The 26,526-nt window shown below is 44.1% G+C and overlaps 2 protein-coding genes across 3 annotated transcripts; one reads left to right on the top strand and one right to left on the bottom strand.

Moving 5' to 3' along the window:
* The first annotated feature begins 36 nt into the window (after nt 1–36).
* On the top strand, nt 37–13,978 carry IDH1 (isocitrate dehydrogenase (NADP(+)) 1). The gene is made up of 9 exons (XM_086751351.1): nt 37–166; nt 2,938–3,065; nt 4,734–5,025; nt 6,788–6,893; nt 9,483–9,660; nt 10,107–10,258; nt 11,444–11,584; nt 12,363–12,525; nt 13,029–13,978. Exons 2-9 carry the CDS (start codon nt 2,944–2,946, stop codon nt 13,120–13,122), a joined length of 1,248 nt encoding a protein of 415 aa, XP_086607477.1. The 5' UTR covers nt 37–166; nt 2,938–2,943; the 3' UTR covers nt 13,123–13,978.
* Nucleotides 13,979–15,399: 1,421 nt separating this feature from the next.
* LOC104475436 (uncharacterized) lies at nt 15,400–24,620 on the bottom strand. Of its 2 annotated transcripts, XM_086751331.1 has the most exons (9): nt 24,402–24,620; nt 23,995–24,138; nt 22,876–23,051; nt 22,548–22,610; nt 21,857–21,951; nt 20,772–21,040; nt 18,196–20,157; nt 16,824–16,950; nt 15,400–15,919 (listed from the first exon to the last, which is right to left on the bottom strand). In XM_086751331.1, the coding sequence occupies exons 2-9, from the start codon at nt 24,134–24,136 to the stop codon at nt 15,715–15,717; spliced, it is 3,039 nt and encodes a 1,012-aa protein (XP_086607457.1). In that variant the 5' UTR covers nt 24,137–24,138; nt 24,402–24,620; the 3' UTR covers nt 15,400–15,714. The 2 variants fall into 2 exon arrangements, with proteins under 2 accessions (XP_086607457.1, XP_086607458.1); XM_086751332.1 differs by lacking the exons at nt 23,995–24,138; nt 24,402–24,620 and having other exon boundaries at nt 20,772–21,032; nt 21,857–22,994.
* Nucleotides 24,621–26,526: the final 1,906 nt, after the last annotated feature.

Raw genomic sequence — 26,526 nt, forward strand, 5'->3', positions numbered from 1 at the left:
ACCAGCCCGCCCACTGCCCCGCCAGCCGGGAGGAGGAGCCGGGAGGAGGGGCCGTGAGGGGCGGGCGGGGCCGGGCCGGACGGCGGTGGGGGCGCGGCCCCATAAAAGGCCCCGCGCACAGCTGGGCCCCATATCGCCGTGAGAGCCGGAGCAGCCTTTCCTGTAGGTAACGGGGCTTAGCGCCCCAGGGCCTTGCGGGTGGGGCGGGCTGGGACCGCACCGCACCTTTTGTCCTTCTCCTCCTGGGCGCGGCGTCTCCCGCCGCGCCGAGGGGCCTAGGGAGGGTGTCTTTGTGTTGTAAGGGCTTTTTTTTGGAGGCGGGGCGGCAGCCCTGCGGTAGGCTGCCCGACTCAGGCCCCGCTCCTGCCGCGGCTATCGCTGAATATGTCTCGGGTGCTGAGAGGGTGCTTGTCCCCCAGACTCGGCCTTCCCGGCCTGGGGCTGCGCTTTCCCCCTGGCAATCCAGATGTCTCCCAGTAGCCGGTTGTGTCACCTAACGCCGGTTGCGCTCAGGGCCCCTCGCGTATCCTGGGGCAGCCCTTTTGGGCTGGGGGCAGCGGCCCCGGCCCCTGCCGTGCGGGCCAGCCCGGCAGCGCCTTGCTTGGGTGGTGCCAGTGCCTGGATTTCAGCTTCCTTTGTGGCACCGGCACCAAATCCTACCTGTGCCAGAAGAGCTGGCCTGCATTGCATTCTCAGGAGTGGGCTACGTGCACGGGTGGAGAGCAATGCAGCTGGAGAACAAGCGCAGGCAACATCTCGGTTAGTGACAACGATCTGCACTGCTCTCCCTGGGACCGTGCCTGATCTAGAGAGATCTTCTGTAAATCTGAATTAAGGAGCTCTTGCAATAGTTAATTATTGACTGTAGGCCATGAGTCCTTACAGAGGACCAAGGAGTATTTGGAAATTTTGGCAGTATTTGGCAGTTTATTCTAAGCTGCCTTGGCTAAATGCCTAGGTGAAGTATATTTAAAGAAGGATTCCTACAGCAGAAAGACCTTGCTGACTTTTGACAGTTCTGGAGAGTATAAAATCAAAGGAGAGGAGTGACAGAAAGAGTTGAACTCTAGGGAGTGTGTGGTCTCTAGAGGAACCTCTGGGCATGTTGACACTGGTGTGCAGAAGAGGGATGCTACTGCACTACTACCTAGGTACATAGAGAAACTGGGGACACCCATGTTTGAGGAGGGGAAAAGTACAGATGCTGTCAGAGTTGTTTAAGAAGCTGCTGTTTCCACATACCAGTGGATATGTATTTCAGTGAAGGTGCATCTCATGTATTCCTCTTGTGACAGCAGCACTGTATAGGTCTGAAGCCAGCTTTGCAAAACCTGTTCTTATGACTGACATCATCTGATTTGCCTTATTTAAGTAGGGACCAAACCACAAAACAAGCAATGGTGGGTGGATGTCTGTGTACTTCAACTTAAATGAATCAGATTGTGTAAGTGCCAAAAGCAAAACTGAAGTCTTCTGAATAGTAATCCTGTGCCTAGGCCATGGGAATGTAATATAGTACTTCAGATAGTCAGAATTGAAAATTAGGCCCAAAATATTTGTGTAAATAAACTGACTTCAGACAGAGGGTGTTCATGTTAAGTTAGTTTTCCATGAGGACTAGAAAGGCCTGACATAAGTAAAGATATTATCTTTGGGATAGGAGTGCCTCAGACTAGTTAATTTTTCAAGTTTATGTGCTCATAGTAAATAGTCTCAGTAACTCACAACCTCATTTTACTTTTTCTAAAAATTTTTGCTCTTTAAAAGGTTGATGCAGTAGCTAGAACATAGCTTAGAAAGTCTATTCTCTTTCCAGACTAAAAATATTTAATGGATTGGATTTTGGAAATACAGCACAAATTTAATTTTTAAAAAACCCACTGAACTGGGCAGCAGTCTCCACATGTGCTTATAACCTAGGGCACTTGCACTGCAAACCTCACACCTCTGAATAACTTCATCTAGATGAATAGACTCTGTGTTCAGTAGGACCTCTCATTCTGGATAAAGCTGTTAATGAACCTCAGTATCTGTGAAACTGCAACCTCAGGCACTATCTCACTGTTGTGTCCTAACAGCTCCACACAAGAACAGGACTGTCTTGAGAGGAGGAACTTGCCAAGTCATACTCTTGCATAATCAGAGCTGAGAACTGAGAAACTGTGGCTGTTTGAAGCCAGGGCACTGAGTTAGACCAGTGCAGTGGCTTGTGGGGTTGGGTTGTGTCAAGGAACAAAGTGCACATACAAGGGCAGAGTTCAGGTTTATTTTCTGAGGCTTTGTGAACAAATATCTTGGGGAAACCTGTGTTCCAGATAGAAAACAAATCTGTCCAATATTTATTTTAACAGCAGAAATAAAGCTTGCCAGGAGAAAGTATTTTTGATGTGGCCCTTGGATTTCCGTACCTGTTTCCTTCCTTCCTGGGGAAGGAAGCTAATAAAGAAGCAGACAATATATTAATCTTGATAGTGCCAGCAATATGAGCTGTCATTAAAACAATGTCCATTAACCCCTATTTTTTTAAAAAAAAAAAAAGAGGGAGAAACAGGCAACTGGACTAGAACTCATAAAATCTAAGAATAAACAGCCCTCACCTATTTCTGTGGAATTTAGGGGAAGAGTTTGGTCATGCTTTCAAATTCTTTTGTACAACCATAATTAAACCTCATGCCCTTAGAATACACACCCTTAAATCTCAGATATTAACCTTTATTTTTATCCTTGACTAGATCTCTGTAGGAGCTGGTGCTTTAAGAAAAATACCGGCTAGCATAAAACTCAGGATAAACTGTGGTTCTTTTCAAGATTTTTGAGAGATCCTGTATGCTATGTTAGTACCTCTCTTCTAGTTGTGTTGTAAAAATGCAGGATACATGTATTGGTGATGTGTGTTGACAGTTTTTAACTTAAGTTGGGTTTTTATGTCTATTGCAGCTCAAGATGTCTAAAAAAATCCATGGAGGCTCCGTTGTGGAGATGCAAGGAGATGAAATGACACGAGTCATCTGGGAACTGATTAAAGAAAAGCTGATTTTTCCTTACGTAGATCTGGATTTGCACAGGTAATGGCTCTTTATGACACACAGCCACTTTGTACTGCAATTTGCACGTGTCATTTGGCATTGATCCTGTTTCACTTAGCACTGAGAGCCTTATACCTCCTCCTCCACTAGTGCAGAGAGGCTAACTAGCCCTTTTTGTACTGGTAAAGTTCTCAGCAGACTCTCCTGGTTGACTTACCTAAGGGCCAACCTCGCTAAGTACTCTGTAAAACATGGGCTCTTGGTGAAGGTATTTTGTCAAAGTCTGTTGGCAGGCCCTCTAGGATTCCTCACAGCAGTAAACAGTGAATGCTTAATTGTGAGTTAGCTTTTTTTTTTCTGTACTGTGCCTCTAAGAAGGTCTCTCACAGACATGGTCTGTGGTTTTTTTTCTCCTCCATCTTGGCTTTCCAACACCTGGGCAGTCTGCACGGCCTCCTGCTGCCTAAACAATTAAAAACATGGGGTGTTTCAGCTACTCCCTGACTTGAAGCCTAGTATTTGTGGACTTTGAGCAGGTTTATGGCTTCTTGCCGCCTCTGAAGATCTACCCAGAGGGCAAAAGGGTGGTTGTGGGGCACAAACTGTGGCCTGATGTGTGTAAGCTTGAACTCTGCTGCTGGCAGTGTGAGCTAACTGTTGCAATTATTCCCTGAGCCTAGGCTGTGCTCCTACACTCCCTTCTGTAAAAAAAACAAATACTAGCAGCTGGTATGGCAAAAGGGACGTGTTATCTACAGCATCTGGTCAAGGAGAACAAATAATATCTTCCCTTTCTAGCCACTGAGCTGTAATTAATAGAGAAGTATCCAGCTCTATTGCTCCTAGCTATGTGGACAGAGGCCTTCAATCGTATCTGCCACTATTAAACCCATGAGTCTGACCTCTTCCCCTGCTCCTGGAGTCATTTGTATGCCACCTACATCATGCTTTCTGCTTGCTGGTTTTGAGAACTAAGCAAACAGGAACCCAGCAGCATAATACACACACACAGTCTGGAGTACATCCCTTTTCAAGGAGGGGTGGGAAGAGGGAAAGTGGACCCCTGGCTGAGGCAGTACAATGGCTAGATTCATGTCAGCTGGCTATGTTTCAGGGCTGTCCCACGCTGGGCACCCGTTGTTCTCCAAAAGCTATTAAAAGTGAGTGCGGGAAACTTGCTCCCTCTGACTATTTTAGGGAGTACTGGTAGTTTTGCTGCCAGAATAGGATTGTGGGTCCATTGTCAAAGCAGTTTTTGATTTGAAGCCTCATATAGCCTCATATGCTCAGTATATGAATGAAGCCAGAACCCTCAGCACAAGAGGTTTGAATATGGGCCACAAGAGGCCCATATTCATCTGGGGATTGTGCTGCTCCAGACCATAAGAATCCCAGACAGAAAGCTTCCATTATCAGAAAACTCAGAAGGAAAGACAGAGGAGATACTGGCTGTGTCCCATGCTGGCAGAGAGCCTGAGCTGTAAACTGAAGCTATCCTTTCTCCAATGTCCTACCAGCAGCAGAAATATCAGTGTATGAGCCTGTTTTCTCCCACTCTAGTAGCATTTGCACCTGAAGAGGGATAATTTCAGTTATTGCAGAGTGCTGGAACTATACTCACAGGCACAGATGGGATCTGGTTTCTTTCCTATTGGACACAAACAAATGCCCTGGGCCGTTCTGACTAACTGTATACGTTTGTTACAGCTATGACTTGGGCATTGAGCATCGTGATGCTACAAATGATAAAGTAACTGTGGAAGCTGCTGAAGCCATCAAGAAATACAATGTTGGCATAAAGTGTGCAACCATCACTCCTGATGAGAAAAGAGTGGAGGAGTTCAAGTTGAAGCAGATGTGGAAGTCTCCCAATGGGACAATTAGAAACATCCTAGGTGGCACGGTCTTCAGGGAGGCTATTATCTGCAAGAACATTCCCCGGCTAGTGTCTGGATGGGTGAAACCTATTGTCATTGGCCGTCATGCTTATGGGGACCAAGTGAGTTGCTTCAGTGCTTACCCCTCTTTTTATCTGAACAGGCTTAGTCCTGACTGGTCTGTGCTGCTGCTTTATCCCTTGTACTCCACCTGGGAGTGGGTACTTGCTAGCATTTTGTTTGTGCAACACCTGGTGAAGTGTGGGAGAGCCTGGTTCATGCCTCTCTTCTTTAGCCAGTGTAGCTGTATAAACAACATTCAGGGGTCTGTGCTTGAATTAGATAGGTCTGTACCTAAACATAGGTTATAACTCCTGTAAGTTATTCTTCTTCACCTCTGTAGAACCCTTCTCCCTACAGAACAATGTCTTTAGAAAATATCCTTTACAATGTCCATCTTGCTTCTCAGAAGGACTTTTTGGTGGAAAATGTTGCTCACAGCAAAAGTGGACCTGAGTGAGTGACTTTTTTTAGAAGTGGGCAAAGTTGCCTTCTGTGCATGGTGGTTGTGGTTTGTTTTTTTTGGTTTTGTTTGTTTGTTTTTTAAACTGTGATCTGCTTCTTAAACTTACTTGCACAGCACTCCTGCAGAGTTGGTGTTCATACTGGGTACATCAGGCTGTGCTACTGAAGTAGGGAAACATCCTTTATCAGAGCTCTCCTGGCAGAGGTTGTACAAGGCCGTGAAAAGCCCTGGCATGGCACCCAGTGTAGTGGCCTTTGGGCAGCCCAGAGGACAAGAATTAACCATACTGTTCTCTATGGGTAGTGATATGCCGTGAAGCAGTCAAACATGACAAAAGTCTTCAAGAAGAGCCAAGTGTTTAAATAGATGGATTAAACCCATAAACTGAGGGCAAGTCATAAGATTAGCTGGGATGGGAAAGTAAAATAATAAATTTCCAAGAGAAAAATAATTGCATAGCCCTAACACTAGAAAAGAATGGGGTTCAACCTCCTTAATGGTACTGAATAATTGAGAAGGTCAAAATAATAATAGGAAACAGTGGATTAAGGGGGAGGATTGAAACCCTGCCAAAGTATGAGATTAAAGTGAAAGGAATAATACAATAACATGTAAAGGACATATGAGCAATGCACTTCTGTAACTTCAGAATAGCTCAGGGAACTGATTTCCTCAATAGGAGAGCAACTACATAAAAGGGTGATGAATTTCAAGGAAAGGTAGCCTTAAACAGTACTGTTCAGAACAGTTGGGAAGATGAGACACCATTTAAAAGTTTAAAGTACATATTGGCTCTTCTTTTGAGTCTGTGTAGCTCAGAGAAGCAAAATGTGTACCCATTTACAGAATTCAAAGAACACTTACTACGGATTGGCCTTTCAAATGTCGTATGATGGACAGAAATAATGGTGTTTGTTAAAGTGCTGTGTGATTTCCCCCTTATTCATGAGATCAGTAGCTGTGATATAAGTGGCTTTTTTTTTATGCAGGGAGAAGGACCTTTCTACTCACAGATCGCACAACAGTACTTTGCAACAAGTACTTTGTACTTTAAAATTTTGGTGCATGTGCAAAAATACATACTCTGCCAATTGATGGGGCCCAAAATCTTTAAGCTTTTTTCCTTAGAGAGGAAAATCTCTTCTGAAACAGGCGGACTCTTGACTACTTGTCTTTGTAATATCTAGTAAAATAATCCAATGATCACATGGCTGAGTAAACGGACCCTATTTAATGGGTTTTTTTGGTACAACTGTTAATGCATTTCTATACCCTGCCCTCCAAAATGCAGGTTGTCTTTTATGGTTTAGTTCTCCTGATAAAGATCATCATGGCAATTTTTTTCTTTTTTTTAACAGTACAGAGCAACTGATTTTGTGGTACCTGGGCCTGGAAAAGTAGAGATGACCTACACTCCAGAAAATGGAGGCAAACCTGTCACATATCTGGTCCATAACTTTGAAAGTAGGTATTATCTCTAAGATGTGATTGAAACTGATTCTACCTTGACGTATCAATCAGATCTGTTTGATGGTAAAATATGACTTTGAGGTAGAGTAGTGGAAAAGGTCTGGGCCCTCTTAATTTATCTGGGAAGTACTGAAAGTTACTTGAAATCTTCCTGAGATCAAAGAAGCATATTAAACACACAATTATACTAGACTGGCCAGCTGTTGTGCTCCTTGTATGAGGATTCTGGTAGTGGTATGTATGGTTTTTTCCCCTCTGATCAGAGGGAAACCTGCTATCTGAACAGGGCTTGACTTAAGGAGAAATATATTTGAGAACAATTTGGGTATAATTCTTTCTGATTTTAGTACATGTATATACCTTTGCAGTTTGTACCCTTCTTTATTAAGCAATAGAAATGGGAACTTGCTCTCCAAGGTGGAAAGGAGATTTCACAAGGATGCTCCTGACTGTGTAGGCTCTAACTGTTTTAACAGATGTGGTCTGAAAAGTATTGGTCTCCCTCCTAGCAATATTGCTGTGCTGATCATAGACATTGCTAGGCTCAGGAGGAGGAGCCCTGATATTGCTGAGTTTTGCATGAAGACAATTACACACACATTGCTAGAACTCGGAGTATTTCTCTAGGGGCAGGATTCAGGAAAATATCACACAAGTCCTCTCTCTTGCCTATTAGTGATCAACAGGTTTAGGATTTAAAGCCTTATGGTGACCTATGTATGTGAATGTGCAATGTTTTGTTACTAGCTACAAAGACCAAATACATCCATGTGAACCACAAAGTCCTCGTTTGTATGCAGTTGGCTTGGCAAACAAGCACCAAGACTGGCATATGACTCTCTTTTGTAATACTTGATTTCTCTGTCATTCTTGCTCACAGAAGCCTAAATCTCTACTATCTCTTGTTGCACAGCCTTTCGTCTGGAGTTCACCTACTTCACTACCAGTCCTAATCTGTTTTCATTTGATAGGTGACTGGTGAGCCTGTGCTGGAGATGTCTGGCAGTTCCAGCTGCCAGTCTCATTCTGATGTGTTGCATCAGTGAGCAGAAAGTGAGGAAGTGCAAAGATGGCAGATTACTGCTGTTGCTGTGGGGGAACTTGCTTTCCCACAGATAACTATTGTGCCAGCATATCTCCACAATGCATAAGAGAAGCTTATCCTATTGCTATACTAATATGTCCAACCTTGATCCTGAATCAAGAGATTTTGGTAGGCAATAGGATTGTATGGTTGCAACAAGGTTGGTTTTGTTTTGGTTTTTTTGTTTGTTTGTTTGTTTTTGGTTTTTTTTACCTGTATGCAAATAAGTATTTGAATAAAACTTAATAGTTGTCATCCAGCAACTATGAAATCATGGCTCCAGAGGACACAGTCTCTGTAGCTGATCAGACCCTGTTTTGTCCTTGACTCACTAAGGGAGGCAGGGGGACAATGTGTATTTTCACTGGTAACAACAGGAATTTAATTCCCTGCCAGTATAAACTTTAAATGACCTTGCTATCTTGGCAAGCAGATAAACCTCTTCTGGCTTCCCCTCCTCATTCTGCATGCATGTCCATGTAGTAACAACCGTGTGGAGGTAGGGACAAATGGATATAAGGAAAGGGTATTTTCAAAAATTAAAAAAAAAAGAAAAAAAATCTGAGGTGTTTGCAGAGCAAAGGTCCCTAATAAAGGCACTATACAACAAACTACAGAGGTGATAGTGAGGTGCTTAAAATTAAGTACACGGTATCTATTTTTTTGCTAGAAACACAAAGAGCTCTAAAGATGACAAAGCTTTTTCATGAAGCCCCACCTACAATCACCCTCTCCTGTGATCTTCGTGTTTCTTTCCCCCAGGTGAGCTGGGCTGTAAGTTTTAAGGCACTTCCATTCAGGCTGCTAACATGTCTGCATTATACACTCTAAGTCATGTGAGTGTTGATAGTTCCTCAGAGCCTTCTCAAGACTTTCCCTTGCACCCAGATGATTGGCATATTCTTCCCACAACTTGCTGGAAGTGAGCCTGAGCAGGTGAAACAAAGCTGCAGGGTAGGCTAAACACATACACTGAGAAGATGCGGGAATGCATGTAAGGACTCATTTACCTGAGCTAGGCAAAGCAGCTTCTGACTGCTGGCATTTGTTCTGCAGTGCAGCCAAGGCCTGAAGGTACAAGGCACTTAAGATGGGAGCAAACCCATTTCTAGCTTTGACTGAGACTCTTGCTCCAAACTGTTGTCTGTTGCTTTGTTAGAAAAACATATTATTTATCTGGCTAGTAAGAGTTCAAGCATGCTCACTCCTGTCACAGTTTTGCTGCTTAGGCTGGATTAGGAATAAACTTCCTAGGGGTATTAGATCACAGTAGTAAGATGTACTTAGCTGTAAAACAAAACCACCTTCCTATCCATGCATCTCAGGACTGCTGGAGCTTTGAGATGATAGTGCAAAGTGAAAGAACCAGCCCTAAATTGAAAACTGTATCAAGACACCTGGGGATAACACCTGCCTGACAGTCTGCTATGGGGAGACTGTCAAATCCTTAACCAAAACTAAATCTAGTTGATTCCTATCTGTTCTTCCTCCACTAACAGGCTGTGGTGGTGTAGCCATGGGAATGTATAATCTTGACCAGTCTATTAAGGATTTTGCCCACAGTTCCTTCCAAATGGCACTGTCTAAAGGCTGGCCCCTCTACATGAGCACCAAGAACACCATCCTGAAGAGATACGATGGCCGCTTTAAAGACATCTTCCAAGAAATCTATGACAGGTAACTAGGATAGTTGCATACTTTCCTACTGCAGTGCGTAAGTCTGCAGCAGGAACATCCTCTCCAGCCTAGTGAGCTGCTATTGTTAATTCGGTATTTTCAGACACTCAGCAGGGGTGGAGGGGCTGTGAGCCTTCCCTGTCACAGTCTCCCTTGTCCCGAGGGACACAGTACTCAATGTTTAAAGTTCTACTAAATGTGGCTGTAGTGCTTATCTCTCCTAATAGATTCAGATTCTCTATGGGCTCCTCTGTGATTCTGAAGCAGACTTTCCTCTAGCAAAGCAAGTGAGGAAAAAAAAGAGTAAAGGAGATGCAAATTTCTTTTAAGTCTTTTTTTTTTTTTTCTCTTATCTCTATGCACGTCACTATGTACAATTATTTGCACAAATTGTGCAATCTCTATTTTTACCTATATGTCAAGATATTCTGATTTTTGTTTTCCAGAGAATACAAGTCCCAGTTTGAAGCCAAAAAGATCTGGTATGAGCATAGGCTTATTGATGACATGGTTGCTCAGGCCCTGAAATCTGAAGGAGGCTTTGTCTGGGCCTGCAAGAACTATGATGGGGATGTGCAGTCTGACTCTGTTGCGCAAGGTATGACATGTTTCCTGTGATACACTGAAGTAGGCTCAGTAGCAGTCTTTTGTGACCGTGTGTCATATCTTATGTAAAGGCCCAGGAGGTGGTGTTGGGTCTCAGGACTTATATTTCAAACCTGTGACCAGTCATGGAGATATCAGGCAGGCAAAGAATTTCTGATTTCACTTTTACAAGAAAATCCATTGAATGCAGACTGTGTAGCTGCACTTCTTTACCAGATGGCAGTTCCTATCAACATAACTGATAGGCTTTCCATTCTAATGGAAGGTATCCAGATAGCTGGAATTCTGTCACTGACAGCTTGAGTTAAGCTGACTGGTGGTAAGGAAACTGGCAAGTCCTCTTACAGTAAGTAAGAAAACCTTCAGGACCTAAACCTACCTGTCAGGTGTAAAGAGAGAGACTGATATGTTTAACTTTACAGACTTGTAGTGCTTGATCAAAATCCTATATAACCATGCTGCCTGGTGCCAAAACAAATACGGATGCAGAAGCCCACAGGGCAAAACATGTGGCTTTATGTAAAATGCTATTTCTGAAGTAATGCCAGTAAACTGCCTCCCACAGAAAAAGGATGTGTGTGGACTACTGAACAAAGAAGCTTTCGAAGACACAGATCTTAGAAGCTTACAGGGTTAGAAGCGATGTGAATGTCCAGTTTTGTCAGCTTATGGTTCCTTTCAGGAGAGCAGATGCTCGTGATATGAAGTAGGTTTGTGTCCTATCATCCTGTGGGGAAGTTTCGTGTTTCTTCACACACGAAATCCAAAACATACCAGCTACTAAGAGGAAAAATTAACTCCATCCCTGCCAAAACCAGGACAGTATGATGGCTGTGTTGGGCTGCCAGTTGCTTATTTAGGATTCTTTGTTCTCATACTGCACCTTTTCAGTAAAAATCTGTCCAGCAAGTTAGGTGAGAATATTAATTTTCTTTAAATGGTGTAGAATGTCTGCATATCTATATCTCATGTTTCAGCAGCACTTCCTGTTCAGACAAGCTGTTATTTTGACATGTTAGGACTAGCCAGTTAGTTGCAGCAGCACTGTTCTTCAGGACTGCCTATGTCAGGGGTGTAGGGGGATTGTAGGATGGAGGGATTAAGGAGAATTTAAATGGGCTGTCTAAAGGAAAGACTGAACTCTCAAAACTAAATACACTAAAACTGTGTTCTGTAGGCTATGGCTCTCTGGGGATGATGACCAGTGTGCTGATCTGCCCTGATGGCAAGACTGTTGAAGCAGAAGCCGCTCACGGCACAGTTACTCGTCACTACCGCATGCACCAGAAAGGCCAAGAAACTTCCACTAATCCCATTGGTGAGCTGCTTTTCACTGCCCTTCAGTAATCTCTATACAGGTTTGGAGTAAGAACATCTGCATCCTTTCTGCAGACAATTGCACCACTGAGTGGTGAAACTGGTAGTTCATAATGCATTTTTCTTCCATGGAGACAGATGCAGCCTGGAGCAAAACCCAGCAGAGATGGAGTGTGAGCAATAATCTAGACCTAACCTATCCTGTCCTTTGAGACATGCTCTCTCACTTCAGCAAGCAATGGGTTTGTAGCCACGATGGCCTTAAGGCTTAGCTTGGCTGTTTATTTTACTCCCCTTCTGATGCTCCAAAAGACCCCAGCCACCCTCCAAACTATGTATATACTTAAAGCCTAAGTGCACCTAGAATGGGACGTGAGGGAAAGAATCCTCTACAGTTGCGCAGGGACCAGAGTGCAATGTACTGCCAGGAGGAAGACTGCGCCCTCCTATCATGAGGACAATTTACTATGTAACCACTGAGTCAGACCACTGGTTACTCTTTCTAACTTGGGCAGGAACAAAATAAGATAAAATGGCAGGCACAAAGAGATTGCTGGAGGCAGTGAGTAGTTTCTAGGGTTTACTTTTCTTTAAAGTTGCACAAAATGCAGGGTGTGTAGATGATGATAAGCGTTCTCTTTCCTGTACCAGATTTTTCTATCTTTTCTTCTGTCTGTTTTCACTTTTATTAAAAAAAAATAATTACTATTCCACATGAAGTTTAGAACAATGTCCAGGGAGTTCTAGAAGGACAGAGTTAATCTAGTGTTCTCTCTCAGCCTCCATCTTTGCATGGACAAGAGGACTAGCTCACAGAGCTAAGCTGGACAACAACACTAGCCTCAAGAACTTTGCAGTTGCCCTGGAAGAAGTCTGCATTGAGACCATTGAATCTGGCTTCATGACAAAGGACCTTGCTGCTTGTATCAAAGGCCTACCTAAGTAAGTCTATGACGTAAGCAGCTGTGCTTGGAGGAGGCTTTTTTTTACTTGGTATTTCTGAACAGCATTTGCTGGGAAATTATTTTAGTGTGGTGAAGAATTGCTGGAGTCTTGTTACAGAACAGGGCCGATGTGTATCCAGTGCTGTACAAACAGAATATGAGACACTCCCTGCCCCAGGTAGCTCAGTCTAGGTTGCTCTGTCCCTGCTATTGTACCAAATGCACTGGAGGAAAAAAATAAAGCAGGAACTGCAAAGATTTGTCTTTTGACAGGCTGGCTACATTGGCCAGATTCTGCACTGTCCATTTATTAGGACAGAGACCTACTTCACTGCAAAATACCACCTGGCTACCTTTTTCTCTGAAGCCTTTTGGCAAAAAACGTGAGCGTGATGAGTAGGAGATGCCTGATTTAGGCAAGACCTAGAGTTCTTTGAACAGTCTTCCCCTACTCGGAGCAACTTTACAACTAATCTGTCTTATTTTGTTTCCTCCCCTCAGTGTCACACGCTCTGACTACTTGAACACCTTTGAGTTCATGGACAAGCTTGCAGAAAACTTGAAGGGGAAGCTGGCCTCTCTGCCCAAACTTTAAGGCACAGGTTCTTTTCAAGCTCCACTAACAAAGTGTCTCCCACTTACACCAGCATGTAAGTGGTACTGTATCACACTCTGTTGTGTAGCATTTCAAATACTAGACAAAAATGAACATGTACACTTTTTTAAATGTTTAAAAGACCATGTTTTCTTAAACTCCTTGAGCTGCTAAGCTAGGCCTTACTTTTGTTAAGCAGCTGAATGTGATATTGAAGCTCAATGTGGGTCTGGATTCCTAATGTCATTGAGAGCAGACCTGAGGCTTCTCTCCATGACTTTATGATGTGTTTCTTTTCTCTCTTCCTCTCAGACTGAAAGCCAGTCTGCATCACAGCTCTGGTCAAACCAGTGGTGACTTACTGTCCAACAGACCTTAGGAATCAGAACCGTCCTTACCTCCCCAGTACCATCCACTGAGTATAAGCGAGGTCACAGAGCTATGTGAGCTCTGCTAAGCTCTTACTTAATTTATCTTTTAGTGCCAACCAGAGCATAGTATCCTGATACTAAGGGATTTGGTCCCATTTGAGAATAAGCACTTAGGAAATGCTGGAAGCAAGCCCCATAGGCTAGGAGTCTAGTAAAGCCATGCTGCAGTGTCTAAATGCAGGCCATGCATTTAGTTATACTCCTTCTGACTGGATTGGAAGCATAGGAATTGTTACCTCTTTCCCCACCCCCCAATTCATAAAGGTGCAAAACTTTTCACCATTTATCTGGGCTATTACTCTTCCTGTTGTGATACTGCAAGTCAGATTATGACTGTGAAAAATTATTCCGTCCATGATTTGGTGTTTGGTTTCTTTTTTAAAGAATATTTTAGTTCAGACTAAAATAAAAGCCAACTAACATTGTTTGTGTCTCTCCTTCCTTTGCGTGATGAGTGGATATAGGGAAATTCTGCCTCAGAGATTGACTTCAGCACCTTTCAGCACAGCCTGGTACATGCTGGAAAGCAACATAAACACAAAATAATATCTCCCTTTTTCAATTTTTAATTTGTTCTGGCCCATGGCAAGATGTGACCTGTATCGTGATGGTAAGCACTGAGTAGTCTTAAAGATACCACTTCCACTGAAATTTTATTTCAGGACTAATATCAACTCAAACTGATGTATCACTAATCAACAAAGATCAGAAACTATAGATATGACAACAGCACTGCTAACATACTCTGTTATTTACTAGCTCCTACCCTGGAGTTACAGAGTACAAGTGTAACTAGCTTCTGGAGTTAGAGTACCAGAGAAAGTTTAGTAGCTTTCAGGAAACAGAACAAATAAATAAAAGGGCATCTTTAAATCTTACACTTTTTGTTTGTTTTAATGACTTAACCATATAGCTTGTGTAAGCAATGTAGTAGCATTTACCAGACTGCAGATGACACTATTTTCCCTCTGTGCTAAGTTTTTCTCTTCCACATGACTCTGTGCAGAGTACAGCAAGACCCAATCTGTCCTCATGAACTGATGGGTGTTGTTGAAGTTCTGACGACAGAAAGGAACATTTGTCTCTGTGTTGGGAGAAGTAGCATTAAGTGTGGTCATAAGAACAGACTGTCCTTCTCCCTGCTCTACCATGGAGAAAGAGATGATATTTTTCTTCTGCTTCTAAGGGAGCACATTCCCTTCCCCTTTACTACTAATACAATCACATCTTTTTCCTCAGCACTCCCTCAAACATTTAATATCAATAACCTTTTACGTTAGACAGCAGTAGACTCTAAAAAAGCAATTGCTGGAGGCCAGTGGGCATTCAGTCTGCAATGAAAAGAGCACAGGCTTTCCTGAAACACAATTGTCTGCTTCACAGTATACCAGCTGCTTCACAGAGCTATTGGGCAGGGCCCTTATAGCTCCCACCACCCGTGGGTGCCCTTTGCACCAACACTTTCAGCAGCAGACACCAGCAAAAGTTGTCTTTGATCAAAGTACAGCCTAGCTTACCTGTAGTGCTGACACTGATGTAGTTAGATGTGTGCATCTGTGTCCTAGTTAGTGCATACTCAGGACTGGTGGAAGGCTCAGTTTTCAACTCTATAGTTATGCAAGTACAGTGCGAGGGGATATATCAGTTCTAGGACATGGCTCCCTTCCAGAGCAGCAGAGAGCTCTGACTTCTAGGGCTGTCCAAGGTAGTCAACCCTGAATGTAAATTCCTAGTGAACTGCTCTACCTGTACATAAGCCACTGTTTACAGAAGGTAATACTAGGCAGGATGTCAGCATACTTCTTCTGCTTTGACAGCATACCCCTTTCATACCGTTTCAGCAGCCCTTGTGGGTATCTGCAATGCCAGAAGATCAGCCCTCCAAGGCGTATTCTCCCCAGGCTTGTTAGGGCCAGGAGGGAACAGGCAGAGCTAGCTAGCCATCTGTGGTGCCACAAGCACTTGTACACAAAGACTTTGCAAACAAGCACCCCAGCACTTAAAGGTGGAGGGAGGGAAGGTGGGGAATAAGCATCACAAAGCTTTTAAACTGTCCACATAGAAGTCTTTATTTATACTTTAAAATAAAAATAAGCTGTGCAAAATATTGGAGATATTCTAGCAAAAGTACCTAGGAGCTTGGGGACTGCCTGTTCAACCACTATTTTACTTCTGGCTCCGTGTCTCTTCCTGTTGTTACTAGCTGGCCTGCCTTGGCATTGGGACATCCTTCAGAAACCCATTCTTTTTCCTCTTTGATCTTCTTGGTAATTTGCTTGGCTTTGGCCTTTTTAATCTTTTTGGTTTTGCAGAGATGGGAGTGGAGGAACTCCATGTCTGTAAATTGGTCACCTTGCCTCAGTTTCCTGCAAAACCAAAAGGGTTAGACTGAACCAGCAAGGTATTTTTTGAAAAAAAAAAAATATATATATATATATCACCTTAGACTTTAAAGTAAGTCTCTGATTTTACTGAAATGCTTCTACTATAAGATGACTGAGTGGTACAGTTTGTTCCTTGCCCAGTACAAGAACAGCTGTACCAGTACGGAGTACCTTCTGACCCAGTATAACCAATTCCTCACAGAAAATTCAGACTGTGACACTTTTCAGGGGAAAAAAAAAACATAGTATTGCCCAGTAGTATAACAACAAAGTCATAATTTTAGGAGTTAAATGGTTCTGTGCAGTAGCCACTAGATATACTGAATCTACAGTTTCTAAGGGAAAAGATGCAGCTACTTGTTTAGGTACTTGTATCTGCCAGAAAAAGTTAATATAGAAAGACCCTGCTCACAGGGGAAAACCCTCCTCAAAGCCTAGCGTTTCCTTCACTGAAACTCAATTAAAAGGGAAGTATTACTCCGTTGTTGTATAAAACACTAGATATCACAGAATGGCAACAAATGAAATTAGGGCTTTCACCTAGCTGTCTTTATTTATTTAGCCTGTATCTAATATTCACATTAATTCCTCATTAACACTGGAGTACCACAGATGCAGTCTGCTAGGAAATGCACTTATTTTAGAGAGGGAAATAACATCTTTGGTAGCTTGTTACCAGAAGCCCGCACATGCATCTGTGCTAATGCAGAATTTTGGCTTAACCACACTGTAGTGGAAGAGGAGGGTCACAGAAACACAAAGGGTAAGAGGAACTTAGAGATAAACAAAGTGACAGAGGACCCAGCCCTGGAGAGTGAGCACATGAGAGCAGAGCAGGAGTTGCAGCATGGGAACAGTCACTGAAAGAAATAGTTTAAACCCCAACCTGTTGAGCTTTGGCTCTGCATAGCAGGCTGGGACCTGTCTCCGCCTGGATGAGCGCTCTGACACTTCTTCCGAGCTGGAGGAAGACAGAGTCCTAGTATTGGTCAAGTCCTGTAGCGGCCTGATCTCTGCAGAGGGAGACATTCATGCAAGTTGATCAAAGTGTTGCCAAATCATTTCCAGATAGCCTAAAAGAGCTGCCACGTAGAGAAGGGCTGCACTACCAGGTTTCTCTGAACACTGCACAATCCTGAATCCAATCACATTCCCTCTAAACTCAGAAGACCATTTTTATCCAAAAAATCTCAGACTCGCTCCTCAAAAGCCAGCTCGTGAATCAAATTAGGTTCCTCCCTGAAAAAATACAGGTTACTAATACTGCTAGTATCATTAGGCCCTGATGAGGTAGAAAAGTGATACAAAAATGATAGTTGATAGTATGTAGTTCTAATGCCCAGAGGCTTACAGCCTGGAGGAGACAACAAGCTTACAGCACCCAAACAACCTACAAGACTCTCAGCAAGACAGAGGATCCTGCCAGTGTTTATTGCAGCTTTCAAAGTGAAGCCAAGAGAGGGAGGGCAAGAGAACGAACTTCCTCCCTCTCTACAAAGTATAGCCCACTCTAGCTGTAACAGGCCTGCTTGTCAACAGCTATAGGAAGGAAAAAACCCACAGAACAACTCCTCTGTTTACAGGGTATCCAATAACAGCATGCTCCCAGAAAGGCTCAGTTTAACTGTTGTATTACCAGCCAAGGGATACACCCTCCAAATCCTTTTAAAAAAAAAAAAAAAAAAAACACCCCCCCAAAAACAAACAAACAAACAAAAAAAAAACCAAAAAACAAACAAAAAAAACCCACAAGAGAATGTAAGTAGTTCCTGATGAATTTCCATTGAAGATACCACCCAGAGGTATAAAGTCCAAATCCTTGCAGCACTAACCATTCTGGACCAAAAACCTGCCCTCTTCATCATATTCTGTGCACCAATAATGCTGGTTCTAGTAGGCAAGGTCAGCATCAAATTATACTTTTCAACTGCTTGAGTTATTGATTTTCTAAATTGACAGGCATGGCCTGTAGATAACAAGAATGGTAAAACGGGACTCACAGCACATGCTCCTAGTCTTTTCCAAATACCCACACATGAACAAGTGATGAGAAATTCTTACAGGAATGCTGATAAACTAGAAGCAAATGCAGCTACAGAAATGACTGGCCAGCACAAGTGGAAGCATAAATGGTGTATTGGACACTAATCTTTAACTCTGAAAACAGAGAGGAGGGGAAGAAAAAATATAAACATTTGCCGCATGGATTTTTGGCAGTCATCTCCAAACACAGGTCCCCTCCCCAGCTTTCTACCTACCAAGTTCCTGTGAAGGTGAGCTCCGAGATCTTGACTCGGTCTGGTTTCTTTCTCCAGGTATTTCTTCTGCAGTCTTTTCTTTAAATACCAGGGAGCTTTCCACCTGAATAGAGGGTTTCTCTGGCATTCTGTTGCCCTCAGTACTTAAGCTCTTGGAAACTGGTACATCTGTAAGCCTGAAGCTGACAGGCAAAGCTGCAGAACGGGTCACAGAGGAGGATTCAAGACTATGTAACACATTTGTAAGATTATTTGTAGGTGAAATCTCAGCTATCTGCTCCTTCAGGAAAGCATCTGGTTCAGACCGCAGATCTGTAATGCAGGAAAACTTCCCTGTCGGGACATTTTGCTTGGATACAAGTTCTGCTGAACTTCCAATGAGCGCCTTTGCACCATCACTTTGTCTGGCCAGGGACCCAGTCTCTGGAGGACTAGGGGTTTTCCTCTTCCTCCAATGCTTCGGTTTGGGATAAGCCTCTTTTTTCAAAACATTCACATTGTCAGCTTCAGCTTTCCCCTTTTCCTGAAGGCCCTCTGTCTGTTCTTTATTGCTCTGAGCAGATACTTTCCTCTGAACTCTGGGGATTTTGCTAGCTTTACTCCCAGGAACAGACCTGGGAGGTACAATTTTACTCCCTTCCAATTCTGTCTGGACACAAGCCAAGTTTCCCACAAGATCCAAAGGACAGACAAGATAAGTTTTCCTGCTACATTTAAGACCATCTGGTGAATCCTTTGTTCTCTCCTTAGCTACTCCTTGAACATCTATACATGGCCCAAAACCATCAACTTCATTTCTCTGATCATTACAACTGCTTTTCCTGACAGTCTTCTTCCTGCTTGTCTGTCTTCTTTTAGGCTGTTCTTCAGCTTTAGCCTCTGGCATTTTCACACCATCTGGCAAATTCTCCTCATCAGAGTAATCTTTTCGCCTAATTACTCTAGTTGTTCTGTTGGTTTTCCGTCTGATGCTGTTTGTGCTCACACTTGAGTTGTCTTGCAAAGTAGAGGCACTTGAGGTCTCTTTCCTCAAGAAAAGTGAATTTTGTAGACTGGAATAATCTGAGGGAAATTCATTACTTGAGAAGGTACAAACAGGGCTTTTTGACAAGCTCTCCATACTTTGGATCTCAAAGACAATTTCTTTCTTAACCTGTTGCAGTAAGTCACCACTTCCAAGACTGTGTGGCTGTGTTGGATTCACCACATATGTTCTTCTGAGATCTTGCACTTCATCAAGAGAGCAGGGATGTTGCTCCACACCACAGCTTCTGTTCTTCCTGTTGAAAGCCCCCATGCAAGCCTTCTGCCTCAGCTCAGAAACTTCAGACTCACTAGAACAGGTTGCAACTTTTGGCTGAAGAAGCTTCTTTGCATTTTCAACACTCTCTTCACCTTGAGTTAGATCAGGGCTACTTTCTGCATTGTTTTTAATTGCATTTGTTTTCTTCTTTCCTGTGCTTGCTTTTTTAACAGTTGTTTTCTCACCACTTTTACAATTACCTTTGCTCTTAACCTTTACAGGAAGAAATTCAGGGACTTGGCTATAGCTGGGGTCCATTTCAAAACCACACTCGGTTTCTTTAGCCAGTGGCTGATCACAGAAAGTCTCTTTACCCAAAGATTTTCTATCAGGACTAACAGTTGTTTGAGTAGGTGAAACCAGGAGGTTGGGAGATTTCAGCTGTGGCTGTGTGTTGCTCTTGCTGGAGCTGCTGCTGTCCTTTGTGATACTCTGCTGAGCTGCCAAAGTGGAACTGACACATGGGAAGACATCCACAACAGAAGATGGAGTGCTTGTTGCACACAAGGTGGAACGCTTTCTCCTCTGAGTAACATGCCCTCGTGAGAGACGATCAATGAAATGTTTTGCCATCTCATCACCCTCACATGAAAGATTATTACTTTCGCAGGCAAGCGCTGGCAAATTGTTGGGATTTTGTTGGGTGGCGCACAAGGCCTCTGTTGGAAAGACAAAGTTAATTCCTAAGACTGAGAAATGCAGCAGGCAAATGCCAGCTTCCTCCATACTACTGAAAGCCATACCCCGTACACTGCCACAAATTCAGAGCATTCAAAAAGCATGATTTTGTCTCTACAGGGACTGCCCAGGCTTATCGTGCAACAGAATTCCTCAGACGGCTCCCCTCAGAAAAGAAAGGCAGCCCAAAGCAAGATCCCTTATCCAGTCCTAATATTTAGGACTGCTCACAATCTGTATAAGAGTTACTATTTACATGGCAAATTTACAAGGAACAGAAGATGTGTATCTAGTCAGATCTGCCCCTTCAGACATTTCTGATCTTATGTAAGCTTAGTGCCTGTTACTCAGAAAGCTTGATGAGTGATCTTGAGATATTGCAAACATGCCAAATATCCCCACCAAGACATCCCATTCTGGGACATACGTAATTCTAGCGATATCAGCACCACTGAAGCACGCAGTTCCTAACAGCAATTAGGAGCTGCTGAAGTGATGGTTAGGAGCTAACTGGAGCTAGAGCACTGCACTCATTCATTTCTGAAGACAGACATGCAAAGTTATACTAGAAGAACAGCAGAAGATAAAAGTTTACCTCCAAAGGTGCAAGACTCAAGAAAAGCCTCCTGTGCTTCCATTACTTCAGTTGGCTTCTTCCCATTCTCTTCCTGATGGGACTGAGGCTTCTCAGCAAGCTGTAGTACTAAAGTGTCTTTGGAGGCAGCAGGAACAATTTCCAGGGACTTATTAGAAGCAGCTCTCTGAAGATCTAGTGAGGATGTCTGTACTGCTGTGGACCTGCCACTTTGCTGTCCTGCATCATACAGTTTGGAAATGGGTACCCTCATTGGCATCCCTGCAGCCCTGGTGAGAAGAAATAACAACAATGGAGTACATTCCACACCTGTGACAGGCCCCAGAATCCAGAATAGCTACAGCTTTCACCTCCATCAAAAGTTGCTGAACTACATTTCTGAAGGCTTCAAGTGCTGAAGAATACACACTGCCCAGCCAGGACAGATTTCCCGTTTTTGCGCAAGCACAACTCATAAGGAAAGCACACTGCTATGGACACAGAAGCAGGAGAAAAGTACCCTGAGGCAACAAGGGAGTAAGGCCTTTCAGTGCATAGGTTGTGACCACAGGTTCACCTCACTGTGGAACACCAATGCGGCTGCTTGGAGGGTATCTGTGTAGGCAGCTCCAAGAGTTCCGCTATTTTCAAAGAGAAGACTAGACAGAGGAGTAACAGAACTTCAAATATATTTTAAAAGATCCTGCTCTAACGTTCTTTTCAAAACACAAGTTTACATCACGCAAGCAGATGACTATTAAGCATTTGTACACAATAAACATCAAAGCAGCAAGGTATGGTACTCACTCAACTCACTGAAATCTTGCAGTGCTCATCAGCTACAAAGGAAAAACTATCTAAAAGCAATGCACTTCCAAACAAAGGAGGAAGCAGGACTAGTTCATGCATAGACTCGGTATTAGGACAAATAAGACAAGGAGCGTCAGCAAAGAGACACAGAGTAAAGGAAAATATCAAGCAGCGGTGGTTTAGAGAAGACATTTCATATAAAACAGACAACTGGGCACACACGTAAAACATAAGAGGAATTTTAGTACACAGAAATTCAGGACAAGCTTGGTGATATCTGACATTTTAAGGCCCACCTCATTAGCTGACCATCTGCAATATCATTGGCCCAGCTGTCTTCAGTTCTGCTGCTCTTCCGGCCATTGGACAAGGATACAGAGCTTCTATGGAGCTGGAAAGCAAAGAAACAGAACAGCAGTTTAAAGCTCTCACAACCCCCTGTGCAATCTCCTGCTCAGAAACAGTAGAAGCTCAGTTTCACCCTGGAAAGTATGTCAAATACTACCAGTGACCCTCTCCCACTTAAAATTGCACATATTACGGAATAAATTGCAGCAGAGTCAGATTCTGTCTCCACAGGCTTAAGGATAAAGTTAAACTAGCTCAGATTATCTGAGACTAGGAAGCAGGAATCTTTTTCCACCCATCCATGAGACAGGACATATGGAAAGTGTCCTATGCCCTATTCCAAGTTGCCTTCACAACAGTTTAAAAAAGAAATTGGAAAGAAATTGCAACCTGTCATAGCAGAAGAGCCTACTGGCCAGTTCAGCTAAGGACCCAGAGGAAAGAAGTTTAAAACTGCAGCCTTTCCATTACCCTGGTAGTTGTTAACACCAAGCTAAAAACGAGGATGCCACCAGCACAATTCAAGCAAGCAAAGAAAAACAGTTGAAGCATCAAACACTGAAGTGAGCAGGTAACGCAAAACAGAGACAAACACAGCCCCCTTCCCAGAGCAGTGTGCTCACATTTCCCATGGTTTACCTCAGACAGCCCAGCCATCTTAACTGTAGCCATAAGGTTTTTAAGTTCTTTCAAGATGTTATTCTATGTTGAGGTAATAAAGAGAGAGAAACCATAAAGACGTTAAATCAAAACATCTATTCCAACAAGGATGCTGGTAGCCAGAACAAGGCATGTTCTGGGGAGAACACAGCTTAGAAGAAAGAGCAAGCAAATGAATAGTGACATTTTTCATATGCAGATAGTATGGACAATCAGTGACAGCTCACTCCTCACAAGGCTAAGATGCCAGTGCTGCACACTTTGCCCACTGCCCCTTCCCATGCCAGCCACACAGTTAATGCCATACCAGGAAGGAGAGCTTGTGCCGCAGCACAGCATTCTGGAAGTGGCACTGCTCCACCTCCTTCTGCAAGATGGTCTTCTCCTGGGTGAGACGCTGTGCATTGGCTTTCTCCGCATTGAGGGCCAGGGCCAGTGCTTTATTGTTGTGCTTTAGGGAGACTTTAACAGTGGAAGAGTTGTCTGTAAGTGATAGAGAAGTATCACATAGAATCAGAATCCAAGGTCTCATCCATGCCTCTTCCTTCATCATACTTCTTCCTCTTCCCAGAACAGCCTCCCTCAGCCTCACATCTCTACAACTCAATAGCCCCCACACAAAGTCAGATGGATAATTCCTTCCAGCAATAGAAGTCTTCAGAGAACAGCAAGAAAAAACTTTCTGTAGTAACCTGCCACACTTCAGATGGACACCCCCTCCATCCTCAGTGGGTCATGCTCAGTCAACAAGCTACTGTTTCAGTTCTTAATGAATGATGGTGTGGTTCAGGAGCTAAGTTTAGAAACATATGGTTCTCACTTTGAACAAGTCACCTATAGGTCTGGGTTCTCATCTGCATCCAAAAAGAGAGAGAAAAACCTGCTTTCCTCTGCAGTAGCCACTGAGTAGATCTAGATCCATGTTTCTCAATTTCAAAACAAATAAATAAAAGTAACAAAAATATCTTTTTCAAGGTAGTCCAAATTATCTCATGTGCTATCATTGCATTATTTCCCCCCATCAAAACAAATCACCATCAGGCTAGCTTCTGCATAGGACTGCATATACACTAAAATATTTTTCATATCTCTCATTTTTGCTATCTGGACCCCGAGGACTTGGTTACCCAGACACAGCTGCTAATGCCATCTGAGATGCTGCCAAGCAGCCTGCGATGCCCCCAGCTGCTCCTCCAAAGGTCCAGCGTTAAACCTGCCAGTCACCGACACCTTAGACACGTTCGGGCATCTCAGGTGGCACTTGATGCTCATTGGGGGGTACTGAATTCACTAGAAACCCACAGGCAGAGAAGCCGCTGTTTAATATAAGCTCTGGATCAGAGACTGCTGCCCACCACCACAGCCACAGTTGTAAACTGACATAGCTGCCAGCCTCTGCACGTGCTGCAATGCAAAATACACTCACTAATTATTTTCGTCTTGATTTTTGATGCAAGCGAGGCATTCAACTTCGCGGTCCTCAAGGCACCGTTTTTCTTCTCCCGCATCCGCTCTCTTACACCGCTGAGGCTGAAGAAGGACGTTTCGGAAGCCTCCCGCGATGCCATAGCTGGAGAGAGCGACACTGACCCGGGCTAGCACTGGCGTTCTTCCCTTCAGCACGTACTTACCGGCCAAGACTTACACCCTTCCCGAGAAGCGCACCTGCCTCCTCGCCCCCGCCGGGAGGAAGGAGGCCGCAGACCACCGCCCCGCCCCGAACTGCTCCCGGGCACGGCGGCTACCAGGGGCCGTTACAGCCCCTCCGCCGCCTCCCTCTCGCCAGCCATCCCTCAGCGCCCGCGAGGAGCAGACCCCGCCCCTCCGCCTCACCTGCGTGCGGCGGGGCGAGCCCTACGGGACGGTGGGCCGCTGCCCCTCCCTGGGGCTGGAAAAGGAGGGGTCCGGCGAGAAGAAGCCCTGCCCGCTGGGAGATTTTTGACTGCAACCGCAACGGCGAGCAGCCCGCTCCTCGCCCCGCCCCGCGGGATGGCGGCGGAGCCGACGACCGTTTACCTCTGCCCCGCCGGGAAAAGCAGGGACGAGGCCAGGAGCGCGAGAGTTAGGCGTCCCCGTCCCCGGCTGCGGCGGAGCGGGACCGTTACTTCCCCTGTTCCTCGAGGCGCGGGCGGGCTGCGCGCGCGGAGAACTCGGGGGTCAGCCGGCGCCGCCATTTTATGCCGCTACCGCTTTAGGGGTAGCCCTCCGCCCTCACGGGGAAAGGGGACCTCGGAGTGCCGCTCGCTCAGCCGGCGGGGGACAGCTCTCGTCTGGCTGGGGGTGTCTTACTTGACTTGTGAGGTGCTGCTGCCGCCACGTTGCCCTGGGCACGCAGAGCTAAAGCGCTCCTGAAACGCTTCAGTAAAGCCCGAAGGTTGTTCTGAGAGACAATTCTCACACAAAAGTTAAGGTTTGTTCATCCGCAGAATTCAGCACTCGGCTTACAGCTTTCATCTGCGAAAAGGTGACATTTTTCTGTCTATTAAAAGGATTTTTTTTCTTAAGTAACTTGCATTTCAGTCCAAGTTGATGCATTGACACCTTTGAATTTGTCCTCAAGAAATTGGCATTGCATGTGCAGATGTGATTATGTTAAATATTTTAAGGAAATAAGACGTAAGGGAAAAGCAGACAAATAGTTTGAAGAACAGCAATTTATAGTGGAGGTGCAGAGGGAATTTGCAATACAAACAATGCTGGTAAAAACACTACCTGCTGTCACAGGCATGTGAATGGTAGTCCTTCGCAAAAGTCCTAAATCCTACTCCTGTTACTAATTTATGTGGTATTTGTTAATACAGTAGCTGATTAGCATTAAATCATGCAAATTGTTAAATAAATTTATTCTTTTTTACTTGCTTTAAGTAGCAGATGGACAAAGCACCCTCTATACCAGCCCTGAAAAATCCGGCCTGCAGTGGATAACGATGCTGCAGGCGTGCAGATCTGCATGTTGCTTTATTTCTTGCTCTGGGGAACCTGTGACTGGCATTAAATGTGCTATGGTGTGGGGAAAAGACTTAAGTATCCTTCTCTAATGCATATTCTGTGCCCCATGCATGACAAATTCCACAGTTTGAGGGGCCTTAAAGTTGCTCTTACTAAGTTACTTCACTAAGTTTATTAAGCACACTGGTCAGCACATTGAATTAACAGTGAATATTTTAAAACCAGAGATCCTTTCCCATGCAGCCCCATTTAAAAATCTTTGACAGGTGGTACTGCAGATGTCAATTAGTCAGGTTTCAAAAAGTGATTGCACAAGTTTGTGAAAGTAAAAAACAAGCAAGGACTATTAACTGCCAAGACAACACTTTTTGCTCAAGAAGGTCCTGAGCTGCAAATCAGTGGAGAATGGGAAAATACGCTGAAAAAGTTTGATGCCTACTGATGCAGGTCTTGCATTTCTTCCCCAGGTATCTCCTAGGGGCTGCTACTTTTTTTTTTTTTTTTTTCTTCCCCAAGGAAAAGCACAAACACCCCTCCTACCTGCCTTGCAATGATAGGCATTTCTTGCTTTTGGGAAAATGGCAGGGGTCAGTTCACCTCAGGGCTAGGGACCAGCCTTGTTTCAGGAAAGTAACTTTCTTCATAAGGGTATCACCCTTCCCACATAATAGTAGAGGGGCTGGGTTAGCAGGACTTTGGGTCAGTCTTGGCATGGCTGTGTTCACTTTGTGAAGATCACTTTTCGCACTCTCCTGGTCATACCAGCAGATAAGCCCTGGGTAGGTGTAACAGGAGGAAAGGCAGGCAGTAGAGCTGCATTTCTCAAAGCAGAGCAAACAAGTAGCAGTTTTACTAGAGATGCAGGGTTGCCATGATGCCTGCCAGGCAGATGCCCTTAGAAAGAAAATCCAACTTGATTACAAGCCCCACAGCTGGAATGAAAGGTGGGGAAGTGCTAAGCTTGATGCTCCTTTTGTCATAGAATTAATGAGAATGGCCATAAGCTTCT

This window comes from Chlamydotis macqueenii, chromosome 6, assembly GCF_036417535.1.
Source record: "Chlamydotis macqueenii isolate bChlMac1 chromosome 6, bChlMac1.mat, whole genome shotgun sequence".
In the NCBI taxonomy this organism is placed as follows: domain Eukaryota; kingdom Metazoa; phylum Chordata; class Aves; order Otidiformes; family Otididae; genus Chlamydotis; species Chlamydotis macqueenii.